Source organism: Mixophyes fleayi, chromosome 12, assembly GCF_038048845.1.
Source record: "Mixophyes fleayi isolate aMixFle1 chromosome 12, aMixFle1.hap1, whole genome shotgun sequence".
Lineage (NCBI taxonomy): Eukaryota > Metazoa > Chordata > Amphibia > Anura > Limnodynastidae > Mixophyes > Mixophyes fleayi.
Window position 1 is genome coordinate 182,548 of NC_134413.1, and position 16,668 is coordinate 199,215.

Consider the following 16,668-nt stretch of genomic DNA (forward strand, 5'->3'; position numbering starts at 1 on the left):
TACACTTCTGTTACTGATCTCTTCATAGACGAGTCTAAGTACCCTCCTCATATGTGCGTGGCTGCCAGATTCCATAGAGGTCTGTTATGGGCATTACTGTATATATCTGTATTACTGCTGCCAATATACAACTGTGACTCCTATCAGAGTGGGGGCAGGAGAGAGGAACGAGGGGGAAGGAGAGAAGTTAGGAGGAGGGATTGGGGGGTTAAGTACGGGGAAGGTGAGGAGAGCGGAAGGGAGCGATGTTATGTCCACCACCCAGAATGGAGAGAACGGACTTTATAGAGCGGCGGCTGCTGAGATGGGCATTGGTGACAATGACAGAGCTCCAGTGTTTTGGGACAGTCCTGTATACAGAATGGGACGGCTGGAAAACAGGGACTGGGTGACAGAATACTCTGCTGTATAACTACAGCTCTGAATAGTCCGTGTTTACATGTGTGTCTATATAACTATATATAACTGTCTTATGTCATGTACAGACCTGAGTGTGGGAGGATGCACACTGTAATGTTACATCATTATAACCCATCATCTCCACAGTCAGCTTGTCATATATATATATATATATATACACACATACACAGAGAGAGGAACAGATATATAATGGAAGAATCTACATTCAGTACGATCAGCAGGTTTTACAGACACCACTGAACCCCTGGCCCCTCACTGCGTGGCCCCACGTGTGAATGACGTACGCCCCCTCCTCCGCCAGTGTAGTCCTGGTCTCTCCCTTCCTCTTGCAGGACTCACAATAGCTGCAATAAGTAACATTCACGGTGCTAATAATACTGTGGTCCTAATTGTAAACACTGACGGCACAAACAGTGGTATAAATATATTTAGAACAGGTTGTACCTCAGCAGGAGCCCCATCCGTCGGCTGCCGCCGTCCACACACCTCACAACCAACACTGTACAAAGGGCGAGTTGCTCAGTTTATACAGTAGGTAACAATAGGTGCTTGAAATTAAACTATAAGATTGTCAGCTCGACTCCAACTACTCTTTGTTTTTGTGTCTGCATTTATTTTTTCCGCCTTGTATGTCCCTACTTTATGACCGTCTTGTTGTCCCCACTGTCTGGCGCAATGTGGCACCTTACAAACAGTAATAATAAACATTTAGGTAGAGCCAGTAGCTCAGGCTTGTAGATCTGTACAATGTACTAGGATCCAATGGGGAAAGTGGACGCCATAATCCTGCATACACTGCAGAACGGCACGGGCGGGGCCAGCTGGCCCACTCCCACTGCACATATTCATGTACCTGCGTCTCTTTCAGGTGTTCGGACTGATATTTACCACAACCCAGGGACTGCTCTTGGAGAGATTTGGGGTTCAGGCTGGGAACATTCTACTCTGCTGTTTCCTGCTGGTGGGAGCAGTTATTACAGGTATGACCCCTTGTGATGTCATTGTCTGAGGGGACGATCGTGGACATCTCAGTGACAAACTATAGACGAGTAATATTATATCAGATCCTCCATTCATCCCTCTCTCTGGTTTATCTGCCCTGCAGGGTTTATAAAGCCCGATCTACGCAGACATAAGGCCAATCAGGAGACTGCGCACATTGTAAGTATATGTGATCCCATTACAGACGCTGGATAATACGTCCTCGCAGCTCTCCATGAACATAATACATTGTGTGATGTTGTGGAACTAGAAGTTCACTAGTATTATACCAGTGGCTCGTTGGGGGTCCGGAGATACCAGGTTGTTACAGCTACGACCCCAGCGTATAATAATACAGTTTACTGCAGACCATTCATTAAATATAGCTTCAGCCCTAGAAGATGACTGTGTCCTCCGTGTATACAGCACTGTCAGGAATTAGATTGTAAACTCCATTGGGACAGGGCTGGTCTGACTGAATATACACTGTGTACTGCGCCGCAGACTATGTTACCGCTATAGAAATAATGATAATGTGGACATATTGCTATTAAAGAACTTACATAGGGATATGTCAAAGCAAGAAACCAATTAAGGAATAATCTTAAAAGTAGGGATTAGCCCATTTTATTGTATGCTTCCCCCTATCGGACAATAAGATGACTTAGCTAGGATATAACGCTGCTTTGTGTGATGCCCGTTGTGTAGTAAATGTCAGAGACTGAGGCAGGGATAGAGCTCCCGCTGGTGACAGCCCCTCTTCTTACAGCCCCTGGTAGACAGCCGACCTCTGGACATCACATACGGCTCATTGTATTAGGTACAGTGAGGTGAGTGGCAAGTTCTTCACACAACGTAGGTACAAGGTGGGATCTGCTGCTTTCACCACTTCTGGGTCCTCGTCTCCGGTGCAGAACCCTCACTAGGGGTCACCGTTCTCAGCCGCTGGGCCGGAGGAGCAGAGTCCTTGGGGTAAATGTGTAGAGCTGCAATTTTCTGGTGGGTCTGAAAAGTGGTTGTTATAGGAAACCTCTTCAGTCAGATTCTAGTTATTCATTTAGTACAGTCTACAAAATTACAGCGAGAATCTGGTTGGTTGCTATAGGCAACATCTCCACTTCTCAAGACTGCCGGAAACTCGCAGCTTGATGCATTTATCCCCTTGTCCTAGGTTGTAATCCCTGCAGACGCTGAAGGTCTGTGCTCCTCCTCTCCGTGGTACTAAATAATGATGCAATAAGGGGATATAAAGGGAGCATACTGCAGCATTAACCTCTTACTATCCGGCTTTGCTTGGTGTTTGCAGCTCTGTAGGTAGTTGGTGAGGTGCAGGTGGTGAAGGGTTCTCTGTGAGGGGTGACTGGGATCTATGATGACATCTCATTTATTGCACAGGGGCCTGTAAAGCATGACGTGGACACGGGTGAGGTTCCAGATCCGCTGCTGGCCCAGGACCTCTGAGACCCTACGACTCCATGGGGAATCATCATAGACCGGGAGCCTGTGAACCAAAGAGGGGAGCAGTGGACACTCAGGGACCTGCTGTATTCTGGGAATATTACAGATCTAAAATCCAGACACAAAAATAACATTTTTCTTTTATTTAAAATATTAATAAAATATCTTACAGAAACAAGGAGACTGTTGGCGGTGTTACTTCCGTAGTATCGTCATTCTCTGGCGTCTTATAGGATCTGTATATTCTGGTTCTCCGTAGCAGGGTCCCCTCAGTTCCTCTTCTTGTTAGTGGGGGGCTCCTGCAGAATGTCCAGGTACTGGTACCCGATCAACATGCCCAGTATTGAGAAGCCTGCAGCGGGGGAGAGAGTATACACACAAGACACAGTCTTACACTTGGTGTTTATTGTCATTAATAACATTGCTGGATCCAAGGCTGCAAATAGAACGAAAATAAACAACACTAGGTATCCCCAGTAATTTAAATAATACTTACAGATGAAGGCATGTCAAAACCAGTTCTGTTAAACATTATTTTACTAATGTTGCGCTCATCTCATCAATCCTAAAAACAAAACAGACCCAAAGATCTCTACGCACCCTCTCTGCAAATACCCCTATTTCTGTCCTCCCATCTACATGATGGACAACAGTCATCATCCACAGACACTGCTGTAGATCATTGATCACTCTTCTCCTTACTCATCCTCCTGGATCTCTCTCTTACTTCCCACACTATTGATCACCCTCTTCTCCTACATGCAGTTATTTCATGGTTCAATTCCTACCCAAGCAACCGCTCCTACTGGCACATCCTCTGCTGGGGTCCCACAAGGCTCAGCCTTCTTGGCCCTTTTCTCACCGTACGCCTCTTCTCTTGGGGAACGAAGTCACTCAATCAGCCTCCAGTCCCTGCTCTAGGCTGAGGAAACCCAAATCTACCTATCCTCCCCTGAGCGCTCCCCTTCTGTGCTTTCTTCTATAACCAACTGACTATCTCCACATGGATGTCCCAACGCTTCCTAAAGCTTAACATGTCTAAAACAGCTCATCTTCCCTCCGGCCAGAGTCACTAACACCACAATTTCCCCAGTGTCCCTGCTGGCCCCAGGGCCTGCTGCCTTATTCCTCTCATCCAGTCTCTCCCAGTCCTGTCACCTCTATCTTACGAATATTGTCAGAATACTTCCTTTTCTTACCCAAGATGCAATCACAACCCTTATCCATGGTCTCATCGTCTCCCGCCTTAACTACTGCAACCTCCTGCTATCTGGCATTCCCTTCACCCATGTATCCCAAATTCAATCCATCCTAAATGCAGCATCAAGACTGATCTTCCTATATCACCGTTCCAAATCTACTGTACACTGGCTCCCTGTGTACTCCACAATCCAATTCAAATTACTCACCCTTACTCTCACACCTACCCTACTCTCACTGGTACGCCCTCACACCCACCTATGCCACCCACACACCTACCCTTCTCCCACCTATGCCAACCACACTGGAACACCCTCGCACCCACCCTATTCCCACTGGCATGTCCTCGCACCCACCTATGCCACCCACACACTTACCCTACTCCCACCTATGCCACCCACACACTTACCCTACTCCCACCTATGCCACCAACACTGGTACGCCCTCGCACCCACCCTACTCTCACCTATACTACTTATACTGGTACACCCTCACACCTACCCTACTCCCACCTATACTACTTATACTGGTACACCCTTACACCTACCCTACTCCCACCTATACTACTTATACTGGTACACCCTCACTCCTACCCTACTCCCACCTATACTACTTATACTGGTACACCCTCACTCCTACCCTACTCCCACCTATACTACTTATACTGGTACGTCCTCACACCCACCCTACTCCCACGCCCTCGCACCCACCCTACTCTCACCTATACTACTCACACTGGTACACCCACCCTACTCCCACCTATACTACTTATACTGGTACACCCTCACACCCACCCTACTAAAGAAGATCCTATGGTTAATTCTTAATTGCACATACTATCTTTTTTTGTCTATTCTCAGATACACTCACACTTCTAAACACTTTTCCTTAAATAACGTTGCTTTGTTCAGTCCTTTCACCACACTAAACACTAAAGCCTTACAGAATTACTTATACAATAGCTACTGTAGCTCAGCGTTACTTCACAAAATATATCCGTTATAAATAACCAACACCCACAACATATATATATATATTCAAATGAAAGTCTTTTACAGATAACAAAGAAAGCCTTTCATTCACAGTTCATCCACATATTATAATATGGTTCAATTCAGTAGTGTAGTATATGAATATAAAAATGTAACCCTTGGTTCACCAAATTTATTCCATATACTATATATGATACTACAAATCCTTTCTGTGTAGTATAGTGGACTTTCTGTAGTGCAGGAGTGCTTGTTGTCCAAGGGCCGGCAGGCAGCAGCAAGAGAGCGAGGGGGAGTCCCATGTTTGACCCTTATAGACCAGACCCGGAAGCTGCCAGGTGTGTGGTATTCATACATGGACGCTGTGTGCGGACCAGGGGTAATGATGTCATCAGCCCCTGGTGTATCGGCACACACAGCGGGGTGTTTTCATGTGACTCGCATATGTCCACCACACACAACTGTCCTGATCTCCACCCAGAGCCATACTCCCTTCTCTTGTTTCAGCTCTGCCCTCTTAAAATTAGAATGCAAGCTCTTATGAGCCCCCCCCACCACTTGTTTTTTATGAGTGCATTTATTTTGTCTACCTTGTATGCCCGATTTCTGTATGTTGTTTTCCTCCACTGAGCGGCGCTGCGGAGCACATTTCTTGTCTCTTTCCTTTGGTTTATCATAATTGGGGGTTGCCAATACCTCACCACCCAGCTGCCAATTAGGGCCACTCCGAGGGGTTTAATTTTGATAGGATGCAAACCCATACAATGCCCACCCAGTCGGACAGCTATTGAAAGAAGTTCTAGGTAAGGCTTAAGGATATAGATGACAGTACTATTACACAGTGATCATTTACCTGAATAGATGAATATTGTTTACATTCATCAGGTAAACCATGTGATGTCTCTGTAGCTGGGGACGTCAATGATCTCTAGATTATATATATTATCATGTATCTGTACAGGACTGATAAGGGGTCTTCAGTAAATCTATCTAGCGAACCATCGCATGGGCCACCAACCTGCACAGGTCTGTATCCCAACCTCTCTGGAGATCCGTTACTATACCCTGGAATCTCTCTAACAACCGACAGACACACACAATACTACTGGGATTACTAGGAAAGCATTGGAGTGTCATTACTACAGGGTATTACATGACTCACTTGCAACCATCAATGGTGCCATGATTCCAATTGTCAACTGAGCGGTGTGATAGATCCATACTTCAGACAGGAAGTGCGCTAGAGCCATGATGAAGGTGGACAGGGTGATGTGATAAAGTCTGTGGAGGAAGAGAGACAGTTATATGGAGATTCTGACCTGTTGAATGGGTGGTGGGGGCTTCTGGTGGATACTGGGACAGGACAGCAGAGCAACCGGGTGTGTGGTATAATTATGTCCTGGAATAACCTACGTCTTATTCTGGATATCAATGGCACAGGCACAGCGAATCAGAGAAGAAAGCAGAGTCCATATACCAAATGTACGAGCCTGGAGACCGTTCACTGAGGAAGGAGATGAAGGAAACAGCAGGGTTTATATAAAGCCCCCTATAACACAAGAGGCACGCCACTAATGTGGCTACATATCAGGCTGAGAGGGTCTGTGGGTTAAGGCAACAAACATTTTTTCACCCCATGGCTATGCAGGAAACATGGTCACCCCTCAGTTACTGGGCTGTTACCTACCTTGGCCTGGCCTCCCTGTATACAGCTTGTCACTCAGGAAACTGTGGTCCGGAAGCTTTGCAGAGTGTTCCCAACGGCAATAATGGAAACCATCACCAGCCAGCTGCGCAGGACAGCGAGAAAGCGGCTCATACTGGACACGTTTCTGGAGAACCCTCAGCAGATCAGGAGTCACCTAGAAGAACAGTCACATCCTAGAAGTACAGTCCACATCCCTGACCTGTGGCACGTTCCTCCCAGTGGGAAGATGTATTAATCATTTACCCAGAGATCACCAGATGAACGCCACAACCTACTGTACAGTATACAGACAGCCCCAGACCTCCATTCTTACTCTACAGGTGGCCTCCTTATAGTACCCCCAAATTATACCCAATGCTGCTGCTCCCACCAAATCCTGCCCCAACGCTGCACCTCCCCCCACCACGTCCTGCCCCAATGCTGCACCCACCTACCACGTTCTGTCCCAATGCTGCACCCCCCCACCACGTCCTGCCCCAACGCTGCACCCCCCACCACGTCCTGCCCCAACGCTGCACCCCCCCACCACGTCATGCCCCAACGCTGCACCTCCCTCCACATCCTGCCTCAACGCTGCACCCCCCCCACCACGTTATGCCCCAATGCTGCACCTCCCACCACGTCCTGCCCAATGCTGCACCCCCCACCACGTCCTGCCCCAACGCTGCACCCCCCACCACATCCTGCCCCAACGCTGCACCCCCCCACCACGTCCTGCCCCAACGCTGCACCCCCCCACCACGTCCTGCCCCAACGCTGCAGCCCCACCACGTCCTGCCCCAACGCTGCACCCCCCACCACGTCTTGCCCCAAAGCTGCACCCCCCCCACGTCCTGTCCCAACGCTGCACCCCCCCACCACGTCATGCCCCAATGCTGCACCCCCCACCACGTCATGCCCCAATGCTGCACCTCCCACCACGTCCTGCCCCAATGCTGCACCCCCACCACGTCCTGCCCCAACGCTGCACCCCCCACCACGTCCTGCCCCAACGCTGCACCCCCCCACCCACGTCCTGCCCCAACGCTGCAGCCCCACCACGTCCTGCCCCAACGCTGCACCCCCCACCACGTCTTGCCCCAAAGCTGCACCCCCCCCACGTCCTGTCCCAACGCTGCACCCCCCACCACGTCCTGTCCCAACGCTGCACCCCCCACGTCCTGCCCCAACGCTGCACCCCCCCACCACGTCATGCCCCAACGCTGCACCCCACCTACCACGTCCTGCCCCAACGCTGCACCTCCCACCACCTCCTGCCCCAACGCTGCACCCCCCCACCACGTCCTGCCCCAACGCTGCACCCCCCACCACGTCCTGCCCCAACGCTGCACCCCCCACCACGTCCTGCCCCAACGCTGCACCCCCCACCACCTCCTGCCCCAACGCTGCACCCCCCCACCACGTCCTGCCCCAACGCTGCACCTCCCCCACCACGTCCTGCCCCAACGCTGCACCCCCCCACCACGTCCTGCCCCAACGCTGCACCCCCCACCACGTCCTGCCCCAACGCTGCACCCCCCCACCACGTCCTGCCCCAACGCTGCACCCCCCACCATGTCCTGCCCCAACGCTGCACCCCCCACCACGTCCTGCCCCAACGCTGCACCCCCCCACCACGTCCTGCCCCAACGCTGCACCCCCCCACCACGTCCTGCCCCAACGCTGCACCCCCCCACCACGTCCTGCCCCAACGCTGCACCCCCCACCACCTCCTGCCCCAACGCTGCACCTCCCACCACCTCCTGACCCAACGCTGCACCCCCCCACCACGTCCTGCCCCAACGCTGCACCCCCCCACCACGTCCTGCCCCAACGCTGCACCTCCCACCACGTCCTGCCCCAACGCTGCACCCCCCACCACGTCATGCCCCAACGCTGCACCCCCCCCACGTCCTGCCCCGACGCTGCACCCCCCCACCACGTCCTGCCCCAACGCTGCACCCCCCCACCACGTCCTGCCCCAACGCTGCACCTCCCACCACGTCCTGCCCCAACGCTGCACCCCCCACCACGTCCTGCCCCAACGCTGCACCCCCCACCACGTCCTGCCCCAACGCTGCACCTCCCACCACGTCCTGCCCCAACGCTGCACCCCCCCCACGTCCTGCCCCGACGCTGCACCCCCCCACCACGTCCTGCCCCAACGCTGCACCCCCCACCACGTCATGCCCCAACGCTGCACCCCCCCCACGTCCTGCCCCAACGCTGCACCCCCCCACCACGTCCTGCCCCAACGCTGCACCCCCCCACCACGTCCTGCCCCAACGCTGCACCCCCCACCACGTCCTGCCCCAACGCTGCACCCCCCCACCACGTCCTGCCCCAACGCTGCACCCCCCACCACCTCCTGCCCCAACGCTGCACCCCCCACCACGTCCTGCCCCAACGCTGCACCTCCCACCACGTCCTGCCCCAACGCTGCACCCCCCCCACGTCCTGCCCCGACGCTGCACCCCCCCACCACGTCCTGCCCCAACGCTGCACCCCCCACCACGTCATGCCCCAACGCTGCACCCCCCCCACGTCCTGCCCCAACGCTGCACCCCCCCACCACGTCCTGCCCCAACGCTGCACCCCCCCACCACGTCCTGCCCCAACGCTGCACCCCCCACCACGTCCTGCCCCAACGCTGCACCCCCCCACCACGTCCTGCCCCAACGCTGCACCCCCCCACCACATCCTGCCCCCAACGCTGCACCCCCCCACCACGTCCTGCCCCAACGCTGCACCCCCCCACCACGTCCTGCCCCAACGCTGCACCCCCCCACCACGTCCTGCCCCAACGCTGCACCCCCCCACCACATCCTGCCCCCAACGCTGCACCCCCCCACCACGTCCTGCCCCAACGCTGCACCCCCCCCCCAGAACATCGTCTCACCTGTTAGGGCCGCTGCCCCTTCTCCTCACGAGCCACCTCTCTCTCTCTGTTCCTATTGGTTCGGGCGATGGAGCTGGTGTTTGCACGAACCAATCAATGTCTAGCATTCACAAGACCACGCCCAGTCTCCCAGCTATTTGCAGGTAAGGGGCGGAGATCTGGGCGCCATATTGGAGGTGGCAGCTCTGTGATTTCGATCGAAGTGGAGGTGACGGAAATGACGTAGCAGATGGGCGGGGCTAGGGCCGTTGTTGTGGTAACGGGAGAAGCCGAGAAATCTCATTAATTCTGGACGTGATGCCCGTTCTGGTGACCCGAGATCCCGGTGACCCGATGAGCCCCGAGGAGGAGACAGATGGCCACCGCGGGTGAGAGTGACACAGTCCCTACCTTCACCACTGCTCCCTGTTTTACTGCACCGGTCATACATTCCTCTATCTGCCTGTTATGATCGTAATATATAATCCCCGCACTCTCTTGTTTTTCAGGTGATGCTTATTGCAGGAGAATGTTGGGCATGCTGGGAATTGTAGTGTTACACTCCCTCATCCTGGGGTATCCCCCCATGTGACACTCCCACATCCTGGGGTATCCCCCCATGTGACACTCCCTCATCCTGGGGTATCCCCCCATGTGACACTCCCACATCCTGGGGTATCCCCCCATGTGACAGTCCCACATCCTGGGGTATCCCCCCATGTGACACTCCCTCATCCTGGGGTATCCCCCCATGTGACAGTCCCTCATCCTGGGGTATCCCCTATGTGACAGTCCCTCATCCTGGGGTATCCCCCCATGTGACACTCCCACATCCTGGGGTATCCCCCCATGTGACACTCCCTCATCCTGGGGTATCCCCCCATGTGACACTCCCTCATCCTGGGGTATCCCCTATGTGACAGTCCCTCATCCTGGGGTATCCCCCCATGTGACACTCCCACATCCTGGGGTATCCCCCCATGTGACACTCCCACATCCTGGGGTATCCCCCCATGTGACACTCCCTCATCCTGGGGTATCCCCCCATGTGACAGTCCCTCATCCTGGGGTATCCCCCCATGTGACACTCCCACATCCTGGGGTATCCCCCCATGTGACACTCCCACATCCTGGGGTATCCCCCCATGTGACACTCCCACATCCTGGGGTATCCCCCCATGTGACACTCCCTCATCCTGGGGTATCCCCCCATGTGACACTCCCTCATCCTGGGGTATCCCCCCATGTGACACTCCCTCATCCTGGGGTATCCCCTATGTGACAGTCCCTCATGCTGGGGTATCCCCCCATGTGACACTCCCTCATCCTGGGGTATCCCCCCATGTGACAGTCCCTCATCCTGGGGTATCCCCCCATGTGACACTCCCTCATCCTGGGGTATCCCCTATGTGACAGTCCCTCATCCTGGGGTATCCCCCCATGTGACACTCCCTCATCCTGGGGTATCCCCCGTGTGACACTCCCACATCCTGGGGTATCCCCCCATGTGACAGTCCCTCATCCTGGGGTATCCCCCCATGTGACACTCCCTCATCCTGGGGTATCCCCCCATGTGACACTCCCTCATCCTGGGGTATCCCCCCATGTGACAGTCCCTCATCCTGGGGTATCCCCCCATGTGACACTCCCTCATCCTGGGGTATCCCCTATGTGACAGTCCCTCATCCTGGGGTATCCCCCCATGTGACACTCCCTCATCCTGGGGTATCCCCCGTGTGACACTCCCACATCCTGGGGTATCCCCCCATGTGACAGTCCCTCATCCTGGGGTATCCCCCCATGTGACAGTCCCTCATCCTGGGGTATCCCCCCATGTGACACTCCCTCATCCTGGGGTATCCCCCATGTGACACTCCCACATCCTGGGGTATCCCCCCATGTGACAGTCCCTCATCCTGGGGTATCCCCCCATGTGACAGTCCCTCATCCTGGGGTATCCCCCCATGTGACACTCCCTCATCCTGGGGTATCCCCCCATGTGACAGTCCCTCATCCTGGGGTATCCCCCCATGTGACACTCCCTCATCCTGGGGTATCCCCTATGTGACAGTCCCTCATCCTGGGGTATCCCCCAATGTGACACTCCCTCATCCTGGGGTAATCCCCCATGTGACAGTCCCACATCCTGGGGTAATCCCCCATGTGACAGTCCCACATCCTGGGGTATCCTCGTGTGACACTCCCACATCCTGGGGTATCCCCCGTGTGACAGTCCCTCATCCTGGGGTATCCCCCAATGTGACAGTCCTGCATCCTGGGGTATCCCCCCATGTGACAGTCCCGCATCCTGGGGTATCCCCCCATGTGACAGTCCCACATCCTGGGGTATCCCCCCATGTGACACTCCCACATCCTGGGGTATCCCCCGTGTGACACTCCCACATCCTGGGGTATCCCCCGTGTGACAGTCCCACATCCTGGGGTATCCCCCGTGTGACAGTCCCGCATCCTGGGGTATCCCCCATGTGACAGTCCCACATTCTGGGGTATCCCCCCATGTGACAGTCCTGCATTCTGGGGTATCCCCCATGTGACAGTCCCACATCCTGGGGTATTCCCCCGTGTGACAGTCCTGCATTCTGGGGTATCCCCCCGTGTGACAGTCCCACATCCTGGGGTATCCCCCATGTGACAGTCCCGCATCCTGGGGTATCCCCCGTGTGACAGTCCCACATCCGCTCATATTTCCTCCCCATCACAAGGACAGGGCCACATCTCAGGATATTTATTTATTTGGGATCCCAATGTTTAGTGTTCACCACATCCAGCTCCTTGTTATGGTCTATAAACCAGTCATTTATAAAACACTTTATTTAATAAGAGACTATGGAGGATTAGGTCAGTTTCTACAGAGAGGATCTTCCACTTTATTCCTGTCTGACCCGGATATTACATGTAGTCACCGACAGCATTTACAGTGTAGTATTAATACACAAGTGATGTAATATATGTAAAAAGTCCTGTAAATAATATCTGTGTAATCAGTGATTTCTTATGTCATTGTTCATTGTCTGTCATGTAGCATAATACAGTCAATAATGTAAATTTATTATGGATTATAAAAGTCATCTTGGATTTTGTGATAAAAGCATTGTTCCTGCAGCCTTATACCTATATAATGGCAGAAATCCTCAGTGACTCCTCATATCCATATGTAACCCCCTGTCACTGTGTGTAATGTGGGGTGCAAAGGGTACACAGTGCACCTCCTCCTCAAGCCCTGGCTAGCTGATGGGCATGGGTGTAAATGATCAGGGGGTCCCTGCAACATGCAGGTGTTTCTCTGTAGTTAGTGGGACACAGGTAATGTCACTTTGTAATGCAGTGTAAAAGTCACAATAATTTGGGCACCAGACCATCTCTATGATAAACTGAACTCTTTATTTACACTCCTCTTCCTCCAGCACGATAATCATAATGGTTGCAGCAATAAAGAAAAATATATACAGCTCCTCACTCTTTCCAGCACAGGTCTTAATGAGCAATACCAATATGGTTGCAAATATCTTATTACTTCTCCTGCACAGTTCTTAATGTTATCCAGATGTTAAATAACATAAATCATAGGTCTCTTACACTCCATACGTCACTGCAGATCACCCTTTCTGCAGGGGCACTCACATGGATGCTAACAGGCAGGCAGCTTCTCCTCCATGCAGCTCTGACACACTCTGTGTACCTCTCAACTGCAGCTCATCCCTCCTCTGCGGGGATGATGTCTCCTGTGCTCTGACACGTCACTCTGTGTTCTCTCAGCCTCAGGATCTGACACTACAGCTACCAGGCCTCTTGTAGCAACCCTACTCCAGGGTCTCTTCCATGCGAAGTGTCCCCCTTTATCTTGGGTTATCTATAGTGGCATGGAGTTCTCCCCCTCATCCAGGGCACACATTCCTTGCCCTGGCTCAGTCACCACGCTCAGACTTCCAGGCAATGCTGGGGGATCCTGGAGCTTCCACCCCACTCTCCCAGGTCCCCAGCTACCATCTCTCCTCTCCTGTCTCCTCTCTGTCTCTCTCTATCTCTATCCCCCTTAATGACAGCCAATCCTTCCTTTCACTCAGTCTCACAGGCTGGGCTGGGTTATCACCATGGTAACCAGTTTATGTAACTTTTTATAAACTTCTAGCTTACCCTCTAGGTGACCCCTCCTGTATTCACTGAAGTGCAGGGTTTTACTAGAACATCACTAGGGGGGTGTTACACATATAATTTACGGTAGGTGTATTATCCTATGAATATACACCGATCAGCCACAACATTAAAGCCACCTGCCACCACTGTGCCGCCAAAACAGCTCTGACCCGTTGAGTCATGGTATCTGGCCCCAAGACGTTAGATCCTTTAAGTCCTGTAAGTTGTGAGGTGGGGTCTCCACGGTTCGGACTTGTTCTTCCAGCATATTCCATAGATGCTCGATCGGATTGAGATCTGGGGAATTTGGAGGCCAAGTCAACACTTTGAGCTCTTTATCATGTTCCTCAAACCATTCCTGAAAAATGTTTGAAGTGTGACACTGCGCATTATCCGGATATATGATGCCACTGCCATCATGTAATACCGCTGCCATGAAGGGGTGTACTTGGTCTGCAACAATGTTTAGGTAGCTGGTACGTGTCAATGTAACATCCACATGAATGTCAGGACCCAGGGTTTACCAGCAGAACATTGCCCAGAGCATCGCACTGCCTCCGTCTGCTTGTCTTCTTCCTATTGTGCATCCTGGTGCCACCTCTTCCCCAGGTGAACGACGCACCCGGCCGTCCATGTGATGTAAAAGAAAACGTGAATCATCAGACCAGGCCACCTTCTTCCATTGCTCCATGGTCCAGTTCTGGCGCTCACATGCCCATTGTAGGTGCTTTTGGTGGTGGCATGGGCACTCTGACCGGTCAAGGACTATGCAGCAAGCTGCGATGCTCTGTGTGTTCTGTCACCTTTCTATCATAGACAGCATTAACTTTTTCAGCATTTTGTGCTACAGTAGCTCTTCTGTGGGATTGAACCAGACAGGCGCCTTCCTCCCCACACACATCAATGAGCCTTGGGCACCCATGACCCTGTCACCGGTTCACTGGTTGTCCTTCCTTGGACCACTTTTGGTACTAACCACTGCACACCAGGAACACCCCACAAGACCTGCAGTTTTGGAGATGCTTTGACCCAGTCGCCTGCTTCCAATACGTCAACTTCACATCAACTTCAAGAACTTGCTTTCTAATATATCCCACATATTAACAGGTGCCATTGTAATGAGATAATCAGTGTTATTCACTTCACTTGTCAGCGGTGGTAGTGTTGTGGCTGATCGGTGTATAGTCTCATTTAGCAGTTTATGTACCTAGAACAATGTATGACAGTATATTATCAGGTGGGGACCAATGGATATGCTGTGCAGGTGCTAGAGAAGCGTGTGTGTGTCTACTTGTACCTGTAAAGCCATCACTTCTCAGACGTTTTATCTGACAATACCAGAGTGACCCTTTATAGGTTTGTAAATCTGGCCCAGTGAGGCTCCTTCAGTCATCATTAAGTTTCACCCTTCCAGTGTAAGTGGCTGATTAGCTGCTGTGATTCGGTAAATGACTCTAGTGTGTGTATTATCCTCTTTCCGTTCAGTGAATATTCCTGTATCCTGTGGACTGGAGACTCTCGGAAGGTTCCCGTCCTGCTGTTCCACGCAGAGGCCATCTTGACCAAGGAGCTGTCACTGCGTGTGGTTGGCGGTAATTATATTTATAACGGGGCAGCCACAATATAGTATACCCTGAGAACCACGTATATATATGTGGGAGCGAGGGAGAGTGATCTGACACAGCTTATACCAGTACATGCCCAGATCCACTCTACATCAGGCCCTGGCATTATTCTGAGAGCATAGGGCCTGATTGCTGCATGTACAACTGCGTGCGATTAGCCTTTCTGTCTCATATAAAGATGTTTTAATCGTTAGAGATCTCCCAGCTGGGCAAGGACACAAATCTTAGGATGTAATTGTGCCTGGAAAACTCAACTACTTACTATTTATCTCTGGGCAGCTCAGAGGGAGCATTCTGGGTATGTATCGGGGTGTCCTGAGGAAATGAGGTCTGGTGGATGCTGAGCATGTCAGCGAATGCTGGACACATAGGCGGACGCTGGGCATGTCAGCAGACGCTGGGCATAAAGGTGGGCGCTGGGCACGTAGGCGGATGCTGGACACATAGGCGGATGCTGGGCATGTCGGCGGATGCTGGGCACATAGGCGGACGCTGGGCATGTCAGCAGTCGCTGGGCACGTAGGCGGATGCTGGACGCTTGGCATGTCAGCAGACGCTGGGCACATAGGTGGACGCAGGGCACATAGGCAGACGCAGGGCACAAACGTGGACGCTGGGCACGTAGGCGGATGCTGGGCACGTAGGCAGACACTGGGCATGTCGGCAGATGCTGGGCACAAAGGTGGACGCTGGGCACGTAGGCAGACACTGGGCATGTCGGTAGACGCTGGGCACAAAGGTGGACGCTGGGCACAAAGGTGGACCCTGGGCACGTAGGCGGATGCTGGACACATAGGCGGACGCTGGGCGTACAGGTAGTCTTTTTAAGTTCTACACTGCATCTCTTGTTGCTCAGCCCAGTTCCACTCAAGAACCAGAGCAACTGGTTCTGTTCTATCTAGACTGTCTATTCGCCCTTCTGTGAGGAATGAGCGGGGACACTGCAGGGTGTACAGGGTCATAGACTGTGGAATGTTACAGTCTTTGTGGGATTTGTTCACACTGAATATACCAGTTCTGTTTCTTCCTTGGAAATATTCTGCTGGTTTCAGGATCTGTTGGCCCACGTCTCATCTGAGAGTAACGATTTGCATGTTTGTAACATTCAGGCATCTGTGTGAGATGAAACGCTACTGTTAGGGGTTGTTTACCGGTGGCTGCGCCATTTATACCCCATGCCGCCATTTATAAATGTGCACCACATACGTTGACCATACATGCAGCGATTTTGGACAGACAGTTCGGTTGTTTTAGGCTAAACTGCATCAAAATTTT

The 16,668-nt window shown here is 52.6% G+C and overlaps 2 protein-coding genes and 1 long non-coding RNA gene across 6 annotated transcripts in view; 2 read left to right on the forward strand and 1 right to left on the reverse strand.

Annotated features, from left to right (window-relative positions):
- Nucleotides 1-615: 615 nt before the first annotated feature.
- Nucleotides 616-3,037, forward strand: LOC142108424 (uncharacterized). The gene is made up of 4 exons (XR_012680146.1): nucleotides 616-1,400; nucleotides 1,526-1,581; nucleotides 2,171-2,231; nucleotides 2,797-3,037. It is a non-coding gene; the product is annotated as an uncharacterized LOC142108424 (long non-coding RNA).
- Nucleotides 2,001-7,156, reverse strand: ERG28 (ergosterol biosynthesis 28 homolog). The gene is given in 6 exon segments (XM_075192050.1): nucleotides 2,001-2,902; nucleotides 3,030-3,211; nucleotides 6,211-6,329; nucleotides 6,462-6,552; nucleotides 6,736-6,786; nucleotides 6,789-7,156. Coding segments are annotated over 5 exon segments (423 nt in total). The 5' UTR covers nucleotides 6,868-7,156; the 3' UTR covers nucleotides 2,001-2,902; nucleotides 3,030-3,128.
- A 2,545-nt stretch (nucleotides 7,157-9,701) lies between these two features.
- Nucleotides 9,702-16,668, forward strand: part of TTLL5 (tubulin tyrosine ligase like 5) — a 46,435-nt gene continuing 39,468 nt past the window's right edge. The window contains exons 1-2 of one of the 4 annotated variants that reach the window (XM_075192048.1): nucleotides 9,702-10,002; nucleotides 15,254-15,360. In XM_075192048.1, coding sequence (XP_075048149.1) covers nucleotides 9,932-10,002; nucleotides 15,254-15,360 — 178 coding nt within the window. In that variant the 5' untranslated portion in view covers nucleotides 9,702-9,931. The remainder of the gene's footprint in view (nucleotides 10,003-15,253; nucleotides 15,361-16,668) is intronic. The other 3 variants (XM_075192049.1, XM_075192046.1, XM_075192047.1) reach the window with 3 other exon arrangements.